This window comes from Adelges cooleyi, unplaced genomic scaffold, assembly GCF_023614345.1.
Source record: "Adelges cooleyi isolate 19-005CV unplaced genomic scaffold, UGA_ACOO_1.1 ACOO_flye_CR_arks_rails_tigmint_CR_PRNA_30, whole genome shotgun sequence".
In the NCBI taxonomy this organism is placed as follows: domain Eukaryota; kingdom Metazoa; phylum Arthropoda; class Insecta; order Hemiptera; family Adelgidae; genus Adelges; species Adelges cooleyi.
The window spans coordinates 7,082,008-7,102,185 of NW_026095971.1; the positions used below are offsets into that span (position 1 = coordinate 7,082,008).

At 30.3% G+C, this 20,178-nt stretch overlaps 2 protein-coding genes across 51 annotated transcripts in view; one reads left to right on the forward strand and one right to left on the reverse strand.

The window, feature by feature from the left end:
• LOC126839087 (longitudinals lacking protein-like) overlaps window positions 1-20,178 on the forward strand; it is a 143,012-nt gene that overhangs the window by 19,973 nt on the left and 102,861 nt on the right. The gene's annotated exons all lie outside the window — the stretch shown is intronic.
• On the reverse strand, window positions 65-9,275 carry LOC126839098 (transcription factor grauzone-like). Its single transcript, XM_050574136.1, has 3 exons — window positions 8,066-9,275; window positions 2,830-2,911; window positions 65-1,622 (listed from the first exon to the last, which is right to left on the reverse strand). The coding sequence occupies exons 2-3, from the start codon at window positions 2,861-2,863 to the stop codon at window positions 1,168-1,170; spliced, it is 489 nt and encodes a 162-aa protein (XP_050430093.1). The 5' UTR covers window positions 2,864-2,911; window positions 8,066-9,275; the 3' UTR covers window positions 65-1,167.

Consider the following 20,178-nt stretch of genomic DNA (forward strand, 5'->3'; position numbering starts at 1 on the left):
TTTTGTACGTAAAATTTGAATACTAGTCAAAAAAACAACAATTTTCAACTTGTAAGTACAATTATAAGAAAACTTAAGAAACCACCAAAATAATATTATCTGTTTCAGGCTAACTAAAAGAACCCAACAAATGATTTTACTTAAAAAAATTTCATAATACATTCTTTTTTTTCAAATAAATAAAATACCATTAATAACTAATCCATAATACTTTGGGTTGTTAATATAATACAAAAAATAATAAATATAATTTGTCATCTTAATACTGTTATAAATAAATATTATTCTCTTTTCTTTTAAGTAGAAACAAATACATCAACAATTACACAAAATTAAAATTAATATGGTACATAACGGTGATTTAAGTAAACGTTTCAAGTAAAAATATTGTGTCAAACATTAACTAATATTTTTTGGGAAATGGGACGGGAACGAGATTACAATTTAAAAACATATACTTCAGCTTGTTCTATCAACTTAAAAATTATCACTTGGAAGACTCGTTTCAGTGTTTTTGGTCTACTAATACTATAAATTCGTTTTAATACTTTTCTAAAAAAAAAAACTTAAAATACAAATCAATAAAGTTAATGATAGTGTAAATAATATAATAATAAAAAAAATTAACAATATAATTATTGCATATATACAAGCAAAAAATGCTTAAAAAAAATGTTTATGAGTAAAAAAATAATATGCATTGCACAAATATTGCAATCGGTTATTAAATATAAATTTAAGTTACGGCTAAGTATCAAATAGGTAACGGTTGAAGCCTAATTGAGGGACAAAGGAAGTGTGCATATCATGGTCATATCATTAGAGGTAGATCAATCTGTTAAAGTTTGTCTAATAAGTACATATACTCATTAACAAAACTATAACTTACAGACTCGTTTTAACTTAATAGTTATTGATTCAGTTTTCATTTATCTGTTGAGATAACAACACTCAATAACTAAAAGAAAACGTGTTAAAACTTTCTGCTTGTAACAAAAAAAAAAAAAATGAATATGGTGTTATATAGGATATGACCTTGAATAAAATGTCTAAATATATATAAATACAAATATAAAATCAATTTAAAAAATCTAATTAAGTAGTAGCGCGTGCCCATATTAGAAAATAGGGCATACAAAAATACTGAAGGAAAAACTTTATTATGTATTAATCACTTTGACTTTGTTGTGCTTTGACGTGAGCTTGTACAACTGCCTGTGATTGTTCTTCATATTGGGTCGGGTGTTTTTTTTTTATGTGTATAACCATGTTTCCTTTTTGGTGACATTTTTGGGGACAAAATGGACAATGAAACATGGGTTCTTTCCCGCATTCCAGCCGTCTGTGCATTGCCAATCCTCGACTATATTTATAACGTTTTCCACAGGTTGGACAAACCCATCGTGCTTCATCGGGCGACCTATTGGACGAATTTCGCATACGTTTATTACCAGACCCAGTGCTAGGGGTTGTCCGTATCGTTATAGCACCAGGATCAAGGTGATGTGGAAACAAACCAGGAATTTCTTCTGAATCTTGGGATAACCACTCTTTTGTGTGGAGACCAGTAAATTTATAGTACTCTGTAAGTATCAAACGCCTCTGGTAGTCGATCAGTTCAGCTATAAATGCATATTAAATAATATTATTAGGGTTCACAACAATAGTGACAATAATATACCCAAAACCTCAAAGGATAAAAGAAAGTTAGGACAAAAATAATGATTCATGTTAGAAAACAAGTACATATTTAACATTTCCAAAAATAAAATAAAATAAAGATTCCCAGTGTTAATCCAGCACCTATAATAATATATATTTCATCAAATAAAACATGGGTAAAGCGTATTGATATTATTAAGCATCTCTGCCTACTTAAACCGCTTTGATTAGATTAAAGCATACAAATTCACATTCTATATGAAAACTGTAAGGATGCAGTTAGCATATAGAAGTGTACAATTTGTAGGATTAATTAAGTTGAACATTTAAAATTGTTTAATATGTTAGTGTGTTATGAAATTTTAATTTTTAAAGCTTAGAAGTATAAGAATTGGTCAATGCTGATGTGCTCCTCAAACAGTATTTTATTCTGGAACATGGTCATTTGAGTATGACAAATTTGTACTCACTATTCACAATCATTTTTTTATTAATAAAATTGATATTCTTTTACAGCGAGTTCAAACTTTTGTTTGATTTATATAAATAGACATCACACATAAGTATACAGTTAACTTATATGATCTTCAACTTGTTGTTCAAAGTGTAATATAAATTGATTGAGCCTAAATTGTAAATGTTTTTATTAGAGCTACTTTCAAATACAAGTAGTAATCCCTATAAAATATTAAGTTACCAATTTTGATTATTACAATTTACAATTATTAATAGATACAGGAATATGAGAACCCAGAAGACCAACTTTTAAAATTATGATAATTAAATACTTACTGATTTACAATGAAATGCTTCAGTAATTATAGTTCGACACAAGATTTAACTTATAACTAGCTATATTATATTATAAACTATCATAGACATACACCCATGTTAAAAAAAATGTATAAATTTAAACTTACTTCTATGAAGTTGTTTTCTTTAAAAAGTTTTAATTTCCCAAATCTGTCAAGTCCCTACCATGATGATTTTTGCTTAAAACATTTTTTTTTAGTTAAAAATTATGTTTTATATGACAATCATGAGATGATCATCTTAACCAGTTGGAAACCTTAACTTCATAAGTAACTTAATTTACTAAGTTATCTGAATAAAACTGTTTTTTCATAATATGTTTATTGATTAGAAGGAAAACAAAAATCAACTTACCACACTGCTTCTTATAGAATAAATTATCTTGCATGAGAACCTTTTTGTATTTTACATAGTTCCGAGGTAGAATTCAATCAACCTAAAACAAAATTTAAATAACAGATTAAGATCTTTTAACATAAAAAAATATATATATTTATTTTCAAGTCAAAAAGCTACAAAGACTTATTAGATAACATTATTCTGCACTCTGAGCAAAGAATGTCCTAAATGCCAAATATCGAAAAATTATTTTTGTATAGAAATATTCAGAATTTAAAGTCATTTTTATATGTTTTGAGCAGAATTACCGTGTCTACCATAATTTTTTTGTAAATCATAGAAAGGAAGTCTACAACAACAATAATAATAATAATTTTGAGTATCTTGGGCAAAATATAACCACTTGACCGAGGGTAAACCAAATAAAAACATTTTTTTAATACAAGGTAAAAATTTACCCTAATCACATAACATAGTTTTATGATTGGTGTGAAAAGTTTACTTAAATCACACTTAATTTAAGTGTGACTGAAAACCGTGCGTCTGATGGAGGGTTAAGAACTAGGAAAATTTCAATAGTAGTTTTTAATAATATTTTTCATTAATTTATTTTTTTGTTTATTAATATTTATAATTAGGTATACCACTATAAACACTTGAACAAAATATAAAAGATATAAAAGTCGCATAGGATTTATTACCCAATATTTGCCTTGTAATTATAACATTACTAGATTAACTCTGTAAAGATCACAAAAGAATCGATAATGTTGAATTAATATGATGTGTTAATATTTCAAGGACATTTTTAAAGATATAATAAATAACACTAAATAGTTTTTAAATATGACTTAAATTATTAATGACTTAATTAAAAAATCTTATACGTACAAAATGATTATTTTACAGGAGACCATTTTAAATGTATAACTGCTTACAAGCGATTGAAATAGGTACTACTTTATTTACTTTAGTTTTTGCAAAAAAAAAAACATACATTTTTAATTTAATCAACTCTATTAAACATCTTATTAAATTTATGATTTTGTCAAGTCAAGATCCCACAACCCACAGCATCATGGGATTAGACGAGTAGTTCAGGATTCATTACAAATAAAGGGAATGGTCTGGCTTGTCTTAAATCAGTTCTTCGGCTTGGCATGCGCCTATCTGCTGATTTATGGTAGTGTTTTGGACACAAGTCAAAGGTCACACAAGCCAAGCCGTGAACCGTGAGATTGTAGATTTAAATATCCACAAAAATATAAGGGAACAACACAATTTTTATAAAAATGGGTAAAATACTATAAACATTTTTATGAAAGTAATTTATATCTTTTAAAGCAACTGCCAAACTAGATTTACATAATTCCAACTCCCAAGTATTTTAATTTATTTAATTTTTAGTGTTTTTAGTTTATTAATAAAAATGCTTATAATTGATTGGATAAACTATTGCATGTGATATGAAGAATGTAACACTAGGTAGGCTCTTATTTATGTGAGTTTTAAAAGTAATAATTCAAAAATGGTTTTCAATTTTGATAGTTCATTCTTTGAACAATTTGATAGTAACATTCTTAGCAAATTATTTCTAATTTAAAGAGGTAAAATAATATGTAACAAACCATTTAAAAATCTTAAGTTCATAGGGTTTTAAGACATAAGGGATAAATATAAAGAATAAAAAAGAATAATTTAAAAATCTCTAATTTTTTTTTTTTAATGTTTACTGTTATAGTTAAAAATTTGCTGAATTTGTGACAAATCTTTCAAAGCCGTTCTCATTAGTTAGCTTGAAAATTAAGTTATTTTTGAAAAATTTGTATGAGTAAGAGGGCTTTTCGAGTTGTTTTTTAATAAAATTATAAGATCAAATTCTTTTTAATGATATAATCATGAATATTTTATGTAATTATAGTTCAGAATAAGAGAATTTAATAACAAAATACGCGTAATAGGAAATAATAATTTCTTGGTTTTGTTAAATTTATTATATTTGTGAGGTAACAAGGGAAAAGGGACATCTTGTCACAAATATTAAATTTTGTGTTATTGGTTATTCCAAATTCTGCACATATTTCAGGAGAACGATTCTGTTCTAAAATATTCAGATATTTTGGACCAGAATCGTTCTCTTATCTTAAAAATTGGCAGTTATATTTTTTTAAATTTTTTTTGGAAAATGGGTTTTTGAAAAAAAAACTAAAAAGTTTTTAAATGTTGCCAACTATTATAGATATTTAAGGAATGAAGCTTAGGTAAAAATTAATATAAAATGCCCTTAAGTAAATAACATATTTCTTTTTTTTAAATATGTTTCCAACCCTAATTCATATTTTAAACTTTCCTGCAATAGATTCTCACAACAAGAGGGCCCTTTTCCTTTTCCGCATCACATTTAATACAATAACTAGTCTGTTAGTTAGTATAGTTAGTCTTGTAGTAAGTCTAAACAATTATTTAAAAGAAAAATTTGAGATTTATAATAATTTTAAGAGTTAAAAATATATATTATTACTTCATATTGAAGATTATATTTTGTATTAGAATGCCGTGAAATACATTAATGAATTCTGTATGTTTATTAATAAACAAAACAACATTAACATAAAAACTATGGAACTACATAAATATTATAAGAAATATCAACACAAGTGGATGGTAAAGCAAAATAACATTGGTATAGGACCTACTGTAAGAAGGTCAAATGATTGTAAAAAAATACTTCTGACCGGATTTTATCATAAATTAAATTTAATGTGATTTATTCATAGTATTCCAGTAATAGATTTATAGCCATTGCCGAATCAACAATGATCATACACAATCAAGACATTATTACTTGTATCTCAAAGAGAAGCTACAAAGTTCTAGAGAAGTATAAATTCACTTTTTGAAAGAAAATAACAAACTTTTAAGAAGAAAGACAAGTGTTATACATCTTAAATATTTTTAAAACGTCTTAATGTCAAGGATTCGTTAATTTATACTATTTCTATTTTATTTATTCATAACTAGTCATTAAGGTAAATATAATATTACCATAATTCAGCGAAAAAAAGATTTAAAAATATACCTATATGTTATGCTATCAGTGTAAATAAAATAATAATTTATACTTAATTATGTTAATTGTGCACCATGAGTATTTAAAATTCGAGATATATTTTATGTTAATAGTGCATATATATATATATATATATATATATATATATATATATTGATTAATGATGTTTAATAAAGTAAAGGTTATTTAGGTTCTCAATCGACTAGAATTACATTTTTATTCGATTGTAAACCCTTTTCATACACCAATTATGATTAATAAAATTATATACGCCACTATTTATAGTGCATCTTATAGACAAAACTCAATTTGACTCAATTCACATTTTGTGTAAAATTATCAGGTAATTTTTAGGTAGGAAGGCTATCATTTGTTTATTCAGTGGACCGGGATTAAAATGTTTGTGTAAACAATGTCCAAAAAGTATACAACCACCAACCTCTAATTTTATATAAAACAATAGTCTCAGTTCATATATAAGCTCTATACTACTGGATTAATTTTTATTATTTATTATTATAAATACTAATATATTATATTGTAGAAAAAGAATCAATAAATATAGTAGTTCCATATGCTAAATCTATAAGATCATCCCACATTTTACGATGCCTTGGCTTTCCTGTATAAGTTAAAATAATTAATTAGAACACGTCTGGACATGCTTTGAAATTTGAAACATAACATACTTATGATTATATTATATTTGTGTTCGTGTTTTTGTACATAACAATGTAATTTTTAAAATTTTTTTGACTTGTTTTATAAAGTAAATATTTAAAGATTGTTTCTAATACTTTACTAAGAAGTAATAATAAATAACAATTGTTTTATTATTAATTCAGTCATTTCTTTACACATATCCTTCTCAAAAAAAGTTTAAAAAGTTAGCTTGTGTTGGAAAGGTTTTTTGTATTTGGTATTTTTATATGGTATATAACAATATTCAACAAGGATAAACTGAGTTGAAACTTAAAATATCACATAATGTCGGTGAGCAAAATAAGAAAAAAAATAGTTTATTAAATCACTTTGTCTAGAAAAAAAACAGCCTAATTTTTTGATAGTAATAATATTTGTATTATTTTTAGTTCTTAATTTAAAATACAATACATAAACATTATTTAAGATAATAAACATTAAGTTATCCAAAATATAGTTTATAAACATGTCTCCTAAAAAAATTGGTATTTTCGACTTGTGTGGTTTGCTCACTCACTGACGATAGTCAAGTATTTCGATTAATATTATTAAAAAATGTTCTGTTATAACAAAAAATAATAATATGCCAATTCTAAATGTAACTTTATTGATATTAAGGCATTAAAAACTTAGTGTTTTGTCTGTTGAATGTAAATTAACACTTGATCAATCTATTTTAGGCTTCAATGCAAGGCTGAGGAGGTATTTTATTTTCTTAACAATTATTAATGTTTGACGACACAAAGTAATTATCCATTGTTAAAATTAATTTTACATTACTTTGGAATAATAAAAAAAAAACTTTTTATTGGCTACTTTTTAATGGAACTCAATAAAACTGTTTTAAAGGAGGTCTCAATGTTAAATTTAATTATACATTATTTATAATGTGAAAGTAATTTTGTTGAAATTCTTTTTGGGTAACTAATAAAGTAATATTATTTTTACTCGTTTATAAGTAATGAGTAATGTAATTTGAATACATTTCTACGTTAACTTGCTTAACACTAGATAAATGTTTAATTATAATCATACCATACGAGATAACAAAAATGACAGTATGTTCTATTGAAATGTAAATTGTGGATTATTGCTTTTGAAGGAGTTATTCGAATAGTTAGAATAGTTCATCTGATAACATTGTCATATTATTATTATTACCTATTCTAGTTCAAGAATTGACTGATTTAAATTGCAAATCGCACAACACGTTACGAGCATAAATCGATGACAGTTTGGTATAAATATATATAATATATTGTAATTCATTAATAAGATTAAGTAACAAACATTAACATTTGTTCGGCTTAAGATTGGTGAGATTGACCGATATGCGACAACCGTGGTCATCTCGAGTTAAGCTGAGCAACAAAAAAATGTTTGACCTGAAGACTGTCGAAACTTTGATTGGAAAACACACACATAAAACGGATGCACATAATATAAATAATAAAAACAATAATATTATGTTTTGTTTACCTGATATCGGACGTGTAATCATCAAAACACAGGGAATGTAAATATTATTCTGTCGTCTCGATTCCAATGTGAATTGCGTTCGCTGCCGTCGATATGACTGCGGTCGGTACGTGGAAAAAAATGTTAAAAAAACTACAGCTAGCGCACAAATAAAAAAAATACTTTTTCGAGGGCCAACGGCGACGGACGGGTGTGTTGTTGGAGCCGCGACCGAAAAACGACGGCGGCGGCGGCGGCGGTGCGCACGTTCGTTCGTTTCAGTTTCCTGGCGGAAAATTTTTTCCATTCGGTATATTGTATTTTTTTGCTTCGTTTGTTTACTACCACCGCCGCCGTGTACAGCACGCCGCCCGCGGAATCGATTTCCTCTATAGTATTAATATTTCGCGTCTTTCGTTTGTTTACACTGTCTTTTCCCGAGGCCCATTAGTTCCGGTTGCGTACATTATATTTACTATATATATAATTTTCGTCGTGGTCGACGACGGCGGCGACGGCAGTGGGCGTGCGGCCGTGGCGGAGATACCCCCCGGCAAAATTTGTTTTTATCGATCCACCAAAAACACATATTAGAATAAAAAAAAATTATTAATATTATTATTATTATGTACAACGACAGTGGTTCCTCCGTCCGCCGCTTCTTATCACGGCCGCTTCCTTCACCTCCTCCTCCACAGTCATGCGGACGACAACAAAAACATAATATTATCCTATGCTTTCCGTTGCACGGTGGTGCACCGTATACAAACACACTCACGCTCAGACGAAAATCAATAATAGGGCCGTCGAAGGGTATATAGTACAGGGTGATATGCCTAACAGCGGCTTCCGTTTACCATACGCGCCCACCGTAACGAAACGCACCGCGAACACAACAAAACAATAACAACAACAACGGCGAGACGAGGCGGCGTTTTAATCTATTTACTATTAAATGTATGTAATATAATAAATAATATAACACACGAATTGACTAACACTCGATGAGAAGGTGCACAACACATAATAGTGGTACGCGAAATCGAGAATAATACAAAAATATAATTAAATGATATATTTTTATTCGTACGCGATGAAAACAACAACTTTGCGGCGGCGCGGCGACGGTAACATTTAACGAGGACGTGAGAAACGACTGCGGCGGCGATGACACGATAGAGTTTGTGCGAGCGTTATTATCGGCGTATGCGTTTACGATAATACCGGAGTCGACACACGCGCGTTAGCCGCCGCCGCCGCTGACGACGACCACTACTATACCATAGGGGAACGTTATTAAAAAAAAAAAAAACAAAAAGGTCGAGAGGGGAAAATTCCGTTCCGTAAAAATTCGGTGCGTCGATAATAATAATAATAAATAATGAAAAAATTTCATTCACCGCCGCCGCCTTCGTTGTTTTTTTTTTTACTTGATACGCCGCAAAGTGGGGACGGGCAAGGCGAGCGGCCGCCACACAGGTGCACCAGTGTAGGCACACAGGTGTGGATGGTGGCGGGGCGCCCTCGACCGGGGGGAATTACCGTAGGAACGGCCCCGTACGATAATTACCGTACACGCGTTACACTCTAGTGGGGGATTGTTTAACAAAATTTTGTTGTTTTTTTCCTTTTTCTTTTTTTGGTACCACTCGGATTTTTTGACGACTACTCACCGACCAAAACCATCCGTCCCGCTCGCTCGCTTTATCTCTCTCGCTCACGTCTTCGGGCCGGCCGCAGTTGCTGCTAGTCCGCCTCTTCATCCTCCAGCTCCTCCTCCTCACCGTACTCGCCCTACCCCACCACTGCGCTTACGGACACGCGGCCGACCGTGTTAATATATTCCTCCGTGAGAAACGAGTCGTTTCGAAAATCCGGAACGATGAGCCGTTTTTGGATTTTTTTTTTTATTAGAAATTACTTTTTTATTTATTCATAATCGACGTCTCTTGCTAGGGTCGTTGTACACATAAAATATATTCTACTCTCGACACATGGACAGACGTATACATGTCGCATACGCAAATGCGACGATTATTATTAATCTATAAATATTACCCACGTTATCGCATGGACTGAACGTAATAATAATAATTCGCAGTACCAGTAGGTACAGGTATACTGACAGTAGTGATAGCAGCAGCAGCAGCAGCAGCAGCAGCAGTAGTAGTAGTAGTAGTAGTATTAGTAGTAGTAGTAGTAGTAGTAGTAATAATAATAATAATAATAGTAGTAACAGCAACATCAGCAGCGGTAGGAGTAGTTGCAAGAAGGAGAGGGGAAGGGGAGAGATCATTCACACTCTGGCGGCGGGGGTCATCGCACCGCGAGCGACGAGTAGTTTGTTGTTATTGTTGTTGTTATGATTTCGGCCTTGGTTGTATTATTATATACGTGTGTAATGTATATAATGTGATATTTTATATTATAAAACGTGAAAAATGTTGGTCCGTAAGTGGAGGAATGGTGGAAGGAGGGCGGCTTTGCGCGTTTGCCACTGCCCGGACAGTTGCCACGGGAAGCGGCCGAATTTAAAGGGACCCGCCTTTTTCCTGGTTGTTATAGAAAATTTATTTAGGTCACTTAAAATGGTGTTCGCCGAAAACCGATCGATACCTAAGCACAGAAAATTTCCCGGACACACGCTATGGGAAAACATAACAGCTAGCGCGTCCCGGCCAAACAACAATTTATTTTTATGTCAAATGCCGAGTACTCTGGCCCAGTGGCGCCAAAACGTAATCAGGCGTTTCCAAAATATACCGATATAAACTACGCAGGGCTTTTTTTTTAAGAGAAATGAAATCATAATTTTCTTTGTCGTCACAGAAAAAAAAAACTACCAATGTCCAATTGCATTTATCAAATCATTACATCACGATTGTTGCGTTGTAGGAATTACTATTAATATTAATTTAACTATTTGAATTGTTATCATTACAAAATGCAATAGAACGCATAATTTCGATAATTTTAATCTACAAATAATTAAAATGTCTTCTTTTTCAAAAATAGCTACTTAAAAGTATTATATATTAACTAAGTACTTTTTAGTACTTCAGAAAAATAATATTTTTTCAATGCATACCAAAAACAATATTTCGTTTCATTAACTGAAGTTCGGTTGCATTCGCGATAACTAGATTTCATAGATGTTAAACAATTAGTTCATAAACATAAAATTAATCCAAGACCCAAGTTGGACTATAAAATTAACATTAAGATAACATTTAAGCAACTTTAGTTTTGTTGGACAATAAGTTACAAGTTGACACGTTCAGAAGCACATATTTAAAGTTTTTTATAAAGTTTCATATAATTTTCAAAAAAAAACGATCATGAAAAAAATGTCCCTCCTATCTTAATTATTGCCAACCTAGGCAATTTCCTATACTCTATAGGATGTCTTACCACAAATCCGCCGCTCGATACCTATTACAAAATATGTAGGTATAATAAACATACATATACATTTTTCGGCGTTAAACTATTATTTTTCAAATGATAAAATAGCTTTAACACTTTTTGTTCTAATACCATGTTCCAACGGTAGCGAGAAGAGATCTTCCTGAGTTTTAAAGAGAGTAAAAAACTAACTAAGAACACCATCATCTAATGAAAAGATGTTACCGTTGGCTTTAATGTATATTGAAAATAGTTATAGATTGAAAAATTATAGATTGGAATGTCATTATTAAAGAGTTTGCAGCTTTTGAGGTCAGAAAAAATTCTAAAATTGAACACATGCATAATATACTTTTATATTTAGTTCTACTTGAAATATTTCAAGTTTAAATATTGTTCTGATGTTAAGTAAATATATCGATGTGTCCAAGAAAGATGTAACTCGATTTAAAAATACAACTTTTTTTTTAACTGAACACTCGTTTTCTGTATTACTGGCGAAAAAGGTAGTAATTCAATTGTGAATTGTATTATTCAGAACCTCTTTAGTCGCTTCGAGTTACTACCTTTTTCACCGGTAATACAGAAAACTAGTGTTACCTATCAGTTAAAAAAAAAAAAATTGTTTTTTTTTAACGAGTTACGTCCTCTTTGTTGGACACGTCGATATATATATTGATATATTATTATTTATATTTTTATGACGGGTAAAAGGTAAAACAGTAGAAGGGTAGTATTTAGTAAAGAGCAGCATTTTAAAATTTGCATCTAGGCGATTAATATTCATTAACTCGGCAGTACACATCAAAAGATAAAAGGACTGAGGAATGATTTCAGCTGCTAATTTGGCTAAAACGAGGTGGGAGGTGCAGTGGTGTAAAGGATATTTTCGGCTCTAATACAATATTTACAATATCGTTATATTCCATATAATTGTTTAAAGTGTGTTATTTAAGAAACTTTTTCATAGAAATTCTTCGAATATCTGACTAATTAATAAGTGGTAGTCGAGCGGAGCCTCGCAAAAACAACTCCTAGATACATTTTAAGCTCTTTTTATTTTTAGTGAGACTGTGGATTGGGCCATGTACTGCGCCTTAGTGCTTGTTAGACGTCGTGTTGGCCGGATTTGCTAACACGAAGTTTGTCGTGAACTTGACAAGTCGATTTGAAAAATACTATTATTGCGACAAACATGTGAAAGGATATAGGAACACACTAAGCACGGTTTGTGTGTAGGACCCGCGGGTATCCGAAAGTATAAACCGAAACGACCATAACATATAGTGGCTGTAACGTTTAAACAGTATTATTTTTATATTTGAGAATTTAAAATTATTAACGCCGCATAATTACATATTGCGGGTGAGGCTTAATTGCAATTCGAAAAATGTACACAGTTATCTTGTTTTTCGTTTAACGTAAGTCGCACGAAGACCGTAAGAGTGCAGGCGATACGGTAAGTGGATTTGTGAGCGGCGGGAGCAACGGCCTCGAACGGCATTTTATCAAAAACAAATATGTTTGAACGTTAGACATATAAGTATCTATATCTGTATACATGCACACGGCCGCGCCGTAACGAGAAAGATAGTTGGGCGGCCGGTCATCGTCAAAATTCGAATTGCGTCACTGCGTGAGACCAACATTGACCGGCTTAAGGGTTTTTTTTCGAAATACGAACAACCTTTCGAAATCGATAGGTCATAATTATATCTCATGGATCTCATAGGCGCGAGTGGATTCAAGTAATAAAAATATCACGGGGAATGTCAAATGGCCGCGATTAACCTCTCAAGGGAGACCAGCTCGTTTTTTACACGTGGACTCGTTATGAAAAAAATATGTTTACAGAAAATCTACGGTATATTATTTGATAATTTATTATACATTAAATTTAATGTACCACCGATTTGTTTTATTTGTCTCAGTTTCTATTTATCGTCATTGCACAACTAGCTGTGATACTCAATAAATATTGTCAGCGGCAATAACAATGAAAGAAACGCTTGGTGTATATTTTTTTGTTTATAACAATTAACAGTAATCCCTTTGCTATGGTGAATAATGAAAATTCTTTGGAAGCACACGCGGCGACATTTGGGGGACAGACGCGCGTGCTCTGCACCCAACCCTACATAGTTTTAAAAATAGTCCTAGGGTCGGAACATTTTTTGAACTCTACTCCAAAATAATCCATTTCATTATAGTGCAAGTACACTGTATTATAATTTATAATATATAACGGACATAACCACTACATTATTTTGTCTTAGAGCAAAGAAGTTTAAAAATGTTTTCAATGTATAATATAATGATGTTTTGGCATGAAATTTAAACATTTTCAAAAATGTTATTTACAATATTTAAATATGATAGAAACATTTGAAGAAGTTATTTTAAAATATTTATACATTTTGTAAATAAAATGTTTGAAGCATTAAATTTCGCACCAAAATATCTTTAAAACATATTTCAAAATATTGAAAACACGTTTGCCAATAATTTAAATTTTTTAATTTTTTCTGTATGGATATAAAACAGAAATGACCCCGTTACCAGTTTGAAACATTTCTCTGGTTGATTTCGCGTAGTTGGTTTGATCGCGTTTCGACGATCCTTTCGGATATCTCAGAAAGAAGAAACTTGAAAGGCTATGTATCTATAATATGTCATATTAGTCAGTCTTTGTTTGTAACACAGTTGAATAATGTTGTATAAAAAATGATTTGTACTTTATATTGTACTTAAACATAGTGGTTTGTTACCTTTTTCAAAAGGGTAGGTACAAAACTACAAACTAGCTTTAGTCAAATGTATAATTTATAAATACAGTCTATATTATAAGAGTAAATTGACACCTCTTTGTAGGTACATAATAAATAAATAATATTATTGTAAAATATTACAACAATATTTGCTCCTAATGGTCATGTAGGTTGTAATTTGTAGTCTCAAAAGAGTAAACATAACGCTTATAAGTTTTGTTTTTTGCAAAATAGCTCGACCAAAATTAAACGTAAAAAAAAAACGGTGTCAAGTAATACGCGTTTAAGACGGTCGATAATGCGATGACGGTTGGCGGTTGCTATTTAATGACACAAGAGTTGTGGGTTCATTTCAAAAAGAAAATAATAATAATCATAAATTTTAAATATATATGTATAATCATATTGGCGTGTACACTGAATTTTAAAGGCGTATATTGATATTATGTGGCGTACGCAGTGGAATTTGATTATACAGAAGTCTGCTAAAGGAAAAAAATACTTTGTTTTTTAATCGTTGTGCGTTGGCCGAGTGCATTGGCGAATAATAATTATAGTTAAATTTGTATATAATAAGTGCATTACAGTGGTGTATATTATATTCTAACCTAAATATAAATGGTAATACCGGGGCATGTGTGACGGGAGGGTATGACTAGAAGAGGAAGAAATGTTTATTCGTTTAGCTGTTTCGCAATACCATGTTTTATGTTATACTCCTTGTAATTTATAATAATAATATTATTATTATAGTTTCAAAAACAAATAGACAATGACTATAATAATTGTTGTAAATTTCTGCTGTTCATGTACGATGTACGCGTTATGCACGAATAATTGTTTCATAAAAAATCTAGAGTACCGAGCACTGAACATAAAAAAAAATTTCAAAAACAAAAATCCATTATTGCTGACTTTGAAAATACAAACGAAGTTATAGTAAAAACACATACAGTACAACACACGGTATAACAAATATAATACATAGTAAGTGCATTTAAAACAAGTGGTGTTATTTTTTAACTTATTTTCGAAAAAGAAGAAACACCGATGTAGTCAGTTTTCAATCAGTGTTCTTTTACTTATAAACTCATAAACGTGTGACATGTTTCTATAACTTCTACATTACAATGGACTATTAATTAGAATTTAGATTATAGAACACAATATAAAAGTTGCACACAAAATATTAACACAACGATAATCAAACTGGAGAGTTATTCAAAATGGTACAAATGGCGATCTTTTTCAACACACATTTTTAGATCTACAGCATCTATAAATAACTTATTTTTATAGCGGTATTTTTTTAAAAAATTTTAATGATTTTTTTGAAAGAGATGTCAGAATATTATATTGATTACAAGTAAAAACTTATAGATATTGCCAATAAAAATACGTTGAAAATATAGCTTACATTTTGATTTCCTGTACATTTTTAAAATAATAATAATTGTATTAAAATAAATACCCCTATCACTCGTGGATAACTTACTAATTTTTAAAGAAAAATGAAAATTTGGAAATAAAAAATGTTTGATGGCGTTTTAAAAATTAAAACTATTAATGCCAAATTAAAATACAACTAAAACTCGTTCTTTCTCAACACTGTTAATACTTATTCAGAGGGCGTCGCACCGGTGATTTTCAGTGGTAAAAACATGTTTAAGAAGACTGAAAATAACTCGCTTAATTTTGGTTTTAGAGTAAAAGCACCTATTATAAAATTAAAAGAGAACAATATTCCGGAGGGTAAGACGGTGCGTTTTAAAAAAAAAAATAATTTTTTGAAAAGTTACAGTCATTTAAAAATGTTAAAATAGTCTTTATTTCTAAACTATGTATTGAGCGTTATACTTGGAATAATGAAAAAACTGAAAAATGAATATTGTTCTCTTTTAATTATATAATGGGTGCTTTTACTCCAAAACCAAAATTAAGCGAGTTATATTTTCAGTCTGTATAAACATATAAAGATGAAAAACATTTTTAAATCGCTTTCAAGGATGCTGTGATAATCCAAAAAATAAATTAACTACCAAAATAGAGTCCTTGTTATTGAACTAATAATTACACATCACAGTTTAACCTATAAATTAAGATTTTGTTAAAAATTACCCATTCTTTACTCCTTAAAATTGGGCGGTGCGACGCCCTCTTAATAGAAATAATATTATATTATAATTTACCGCGTAAACGCACAATGGGATCGATTAGTTTTTCAGTGTCATCCGCGGCATTACCATAATAAAATATATATTATATTATTATATATTATATTTATATTAAAATATCATGTAACATTTCAAATAGGATTTAATTTAATTTAATTATTTGTATGCACAATACATTTAAAAATACTCTAGTCAATTTGAATATCACCTAAACTTATTATTTGGTTATTTACACATACCACAATTATATTTTATTGACACGTTATGTAGGTACATTATCACACATACATTTATATATACACATATAAGCGGTGCAAAACCGGTTCGGCCTATCACAATACGACTTACTGGATGTGCGTGTGCGTGCGTTTTGCATGGGTTTCATTCATAAAAATAAATATATACCTATGTATGTATATATTTGTTTACTATCGTGTGCAAGATGGTATGAGTTAAAGAGACGCATGCTGTACTCATGCATATTTCCAGTCAAAAAAGCTATCGCCACTTAATTAGTAATAGTCTGTAGACAATATTATATACGTAGGTTAATAATTGTTATTATAGTTCGTATGGTGGCCTAATTAAGTGCGAATCGCGCACCGCGCTGCGCTGTAAGAAACCGTAAAGGATCTAGCGGTAAGTATTCAGCTATATAATATGCAGTAATACTGTACATAAAAAAAAATGAGGTATAAGGTAGGTAAGTTTAAATGTTTTTTTTACCGCCTATGCCATGTACTAGTTTTATGTACGACGCTAATGTAAAGGCGTTTTCTATTCGGAATTCCTAGGAAATAACTTGCAACAATTTCGTTTTCAGTTGACCCCCTTCAGTTAAAGAAGAATTTATTACTGCCGCTGTAGCGCTAAGAGTGCCAATAAAAATGTGTTCAAGAATCAAGACTCGAATCGTGACCAAAAAAACTAGTTTTTATTTAAAATAGAAGAAAACCAAATTTGTTAATAAAATAATACACCAATAAACGAAAAAACAAGAAAACAAATTTGGGAGTCATCACTATTTGACATAGAACTTATAAAACTTCCTAAGAAATTAATTTGTAGCCAGGTGTAGGAGGTGTTAATAATACAGTTTCATCTACGTTAGACAATAATTAATGGTAAAAATATGAAATATTCATTATGATTGTATGGATTGTAGACAACATGTTTGCTGGCTAAAATAGGGAATATTTTATTTTATCTGTTTCGCGGTTGCTTTAAAAAAAAATTGTTATCAAGTTTTCGTCGGTTGTTGGAGTGACTTTATATTCCATAGATAAAAATTCGTTATTTAAACGTATCATATGACGGGCAAGCAAATTAATATCTGTATCACCTCTTGTCTTTCCAAAGACCAAGTCCAAGTCCAAATATTATTTTATAATATATGACGGTACCACTTACGTATTGCTAATAAGATCTAACTACCAATTTTAGATGTATTTCGATTCTTAGATACAGTAGTTTAACGGAAAAAATATGTACTTTTTCTCTTTATTGTTGCTGTAGGTAGGTAGGTACTCATTATTTTTGTCCGATAGAGTAAAAGTCTTTTGTGAAAAAATATTTGGGTTTATTAAAAAGACATAAAAAAACACGTACATAAGTGGGATATTTATAATTTGGGCGTTTTGTTACATCATCGTGTTTGACGTTCTTATTGATTATTCTCCCCCCCCCTCCGAGCAAATTTATTATGTAATCGGCCATAACATCCGAGTAAAAGTTGTATTGTACATGTTTATTATTTAAGCAGTTATTAGGTTTACTTGATCTTTCAATTGTATTTGATCGTTTTTCCCAAAGCAACTTAAGTTTGAAAAAAAAAATAATGAAATAAACCCAATATACGACGTATAATTAACGCCCAGCTGCTATGTTTAAAACATGCATGCGCGTTAGCTGTTGAACCAATTAAAAACAACCAAACTTATTGATTATTCGTTACCTTTTGCGAAATCGTATTTCGTAAAAAAAGGAGAATTTTTAACTGAAGATTGTCATTTCAAAAGGGCATAATATCTTACAAACAGCTGTCTATGTCACCTTGGCGCATAGAATACAAGCGGTTAACATAATAATTTATCGTAACCTACTAATTTATTGTTAATACGGTTATGGGTGTTCGAAGTACGTTTAGTTCATAATATAATATTCAGTTAATGCACCATGTACTACATTTGTTGTGTCGTTAGGATTATACAGGTTTCAGTCTAATCAATTATTATAACCGTAATAATTATGATTAATTTAACGACGTCTAATTGCAGATACATCATAATATATGATATCAAATATTAATAATGACTACGAGTATAACCGTTCGTTTATTGTTAAACGACATTGTTATATAAAACCTGAGTCCTGATCTATGTAAATGCGCCACTGGGATGAGGTGGAGCATGTGCCCCTATAAAATTTGATTTTGCCCAGTTCTTCCGCGGCCCGTCCGTAATTTTTTGGTAATAATTGAGTTAATTGATAATGTATATTATTTATATTAATAATATGTAATTGTCCTATCGTTGCAAAATGTCCGACGCCACCACTATGCTTTAAGTTAAGTAAAATTAAAATGTGAATGTATAAGAAAAATCATTATTATACTTATTTAAAGAGTAAACATATTTTGTTTGTGCGGTGTTCATACCACCGCATGATCCAGAATATTTGTTTATAAATATCTGTTTAAAATTTAAATAGGTCAATTGTTAATATTTGTCAATATATGTATACTATAATACCCGATTGCGTTCTCTGTATTATGAAGGGAAAAAAATGTGAAATATTATTTTTACCAAGTTACAAAAGCAGGACGAGGGTAATTTGTTATAATATCATGTCAGCGACGGAGAGAGGGATGAAGGGCGGCGGACAACCTATATTAGAACGAAATCAATAATTTATTTTAAATATAGTGACTTCCCACGCACCCGCACCAAAATGACTACACAAGAACACGAAGTTAAAATACATATAATTACAATTGGGTATTATAAATTATTGATGTATTTTAACAGGAAACCAACACAAGATATACATTTTTCTTTTTAAATATTAATATCCAAGACGTTTTATAATTGACAATTCCAACGATGTTCATTAATTATTATTGATATAATTTTGGGGATGGGCATTTCCCGACAAATGTAAAAAACGTTAAAAGAAACCCAAAGTGTGCAAAAATACATTTTTAATTTGGATTCTCGAGTGAACTCAAAATCGTAGCTCAGACCACTCGGTAAAGTATACAGGCACATGCATTTTCGGGCCCTCCATTAACCATTTACATAAAGTTAAGAATACTTTCCACCAATGGTTTATTCATGTAAACCTGACATATTAACAATATTCATTGTCTGAGATGTTGTAAATTGTGGTTGTAATTTAATGTCCCGCAATTAAGATTAATGTTATTTTTATTAATTATTGGTAGACAATGGTTGTCTCAAAGTACTTACCGATCGGCTAATCGCGGGTTGGTGTTTTGTAAAAATAAATAATTTGACAAATATTTCCGAAATGGACACTCATGATAATGGTCTTAATTTTGGCATAACACTATTGGTCGTAGCATGACACTGGCCATTGTGTTGGAGCTCAATGGAAATTGTGTTTGGACTTTCCGTTTGTGGTATTATAAATTTGTACACGCGGCCACATGGGAAACATACCTATCTAATATAGTATAATAGTTTTGGAAATTATTTAAGTGTATGAATGCATAGTATCATAGTGTTGATGTAGCGGTGATATTCCATTCGTACACTCAGATGTATTT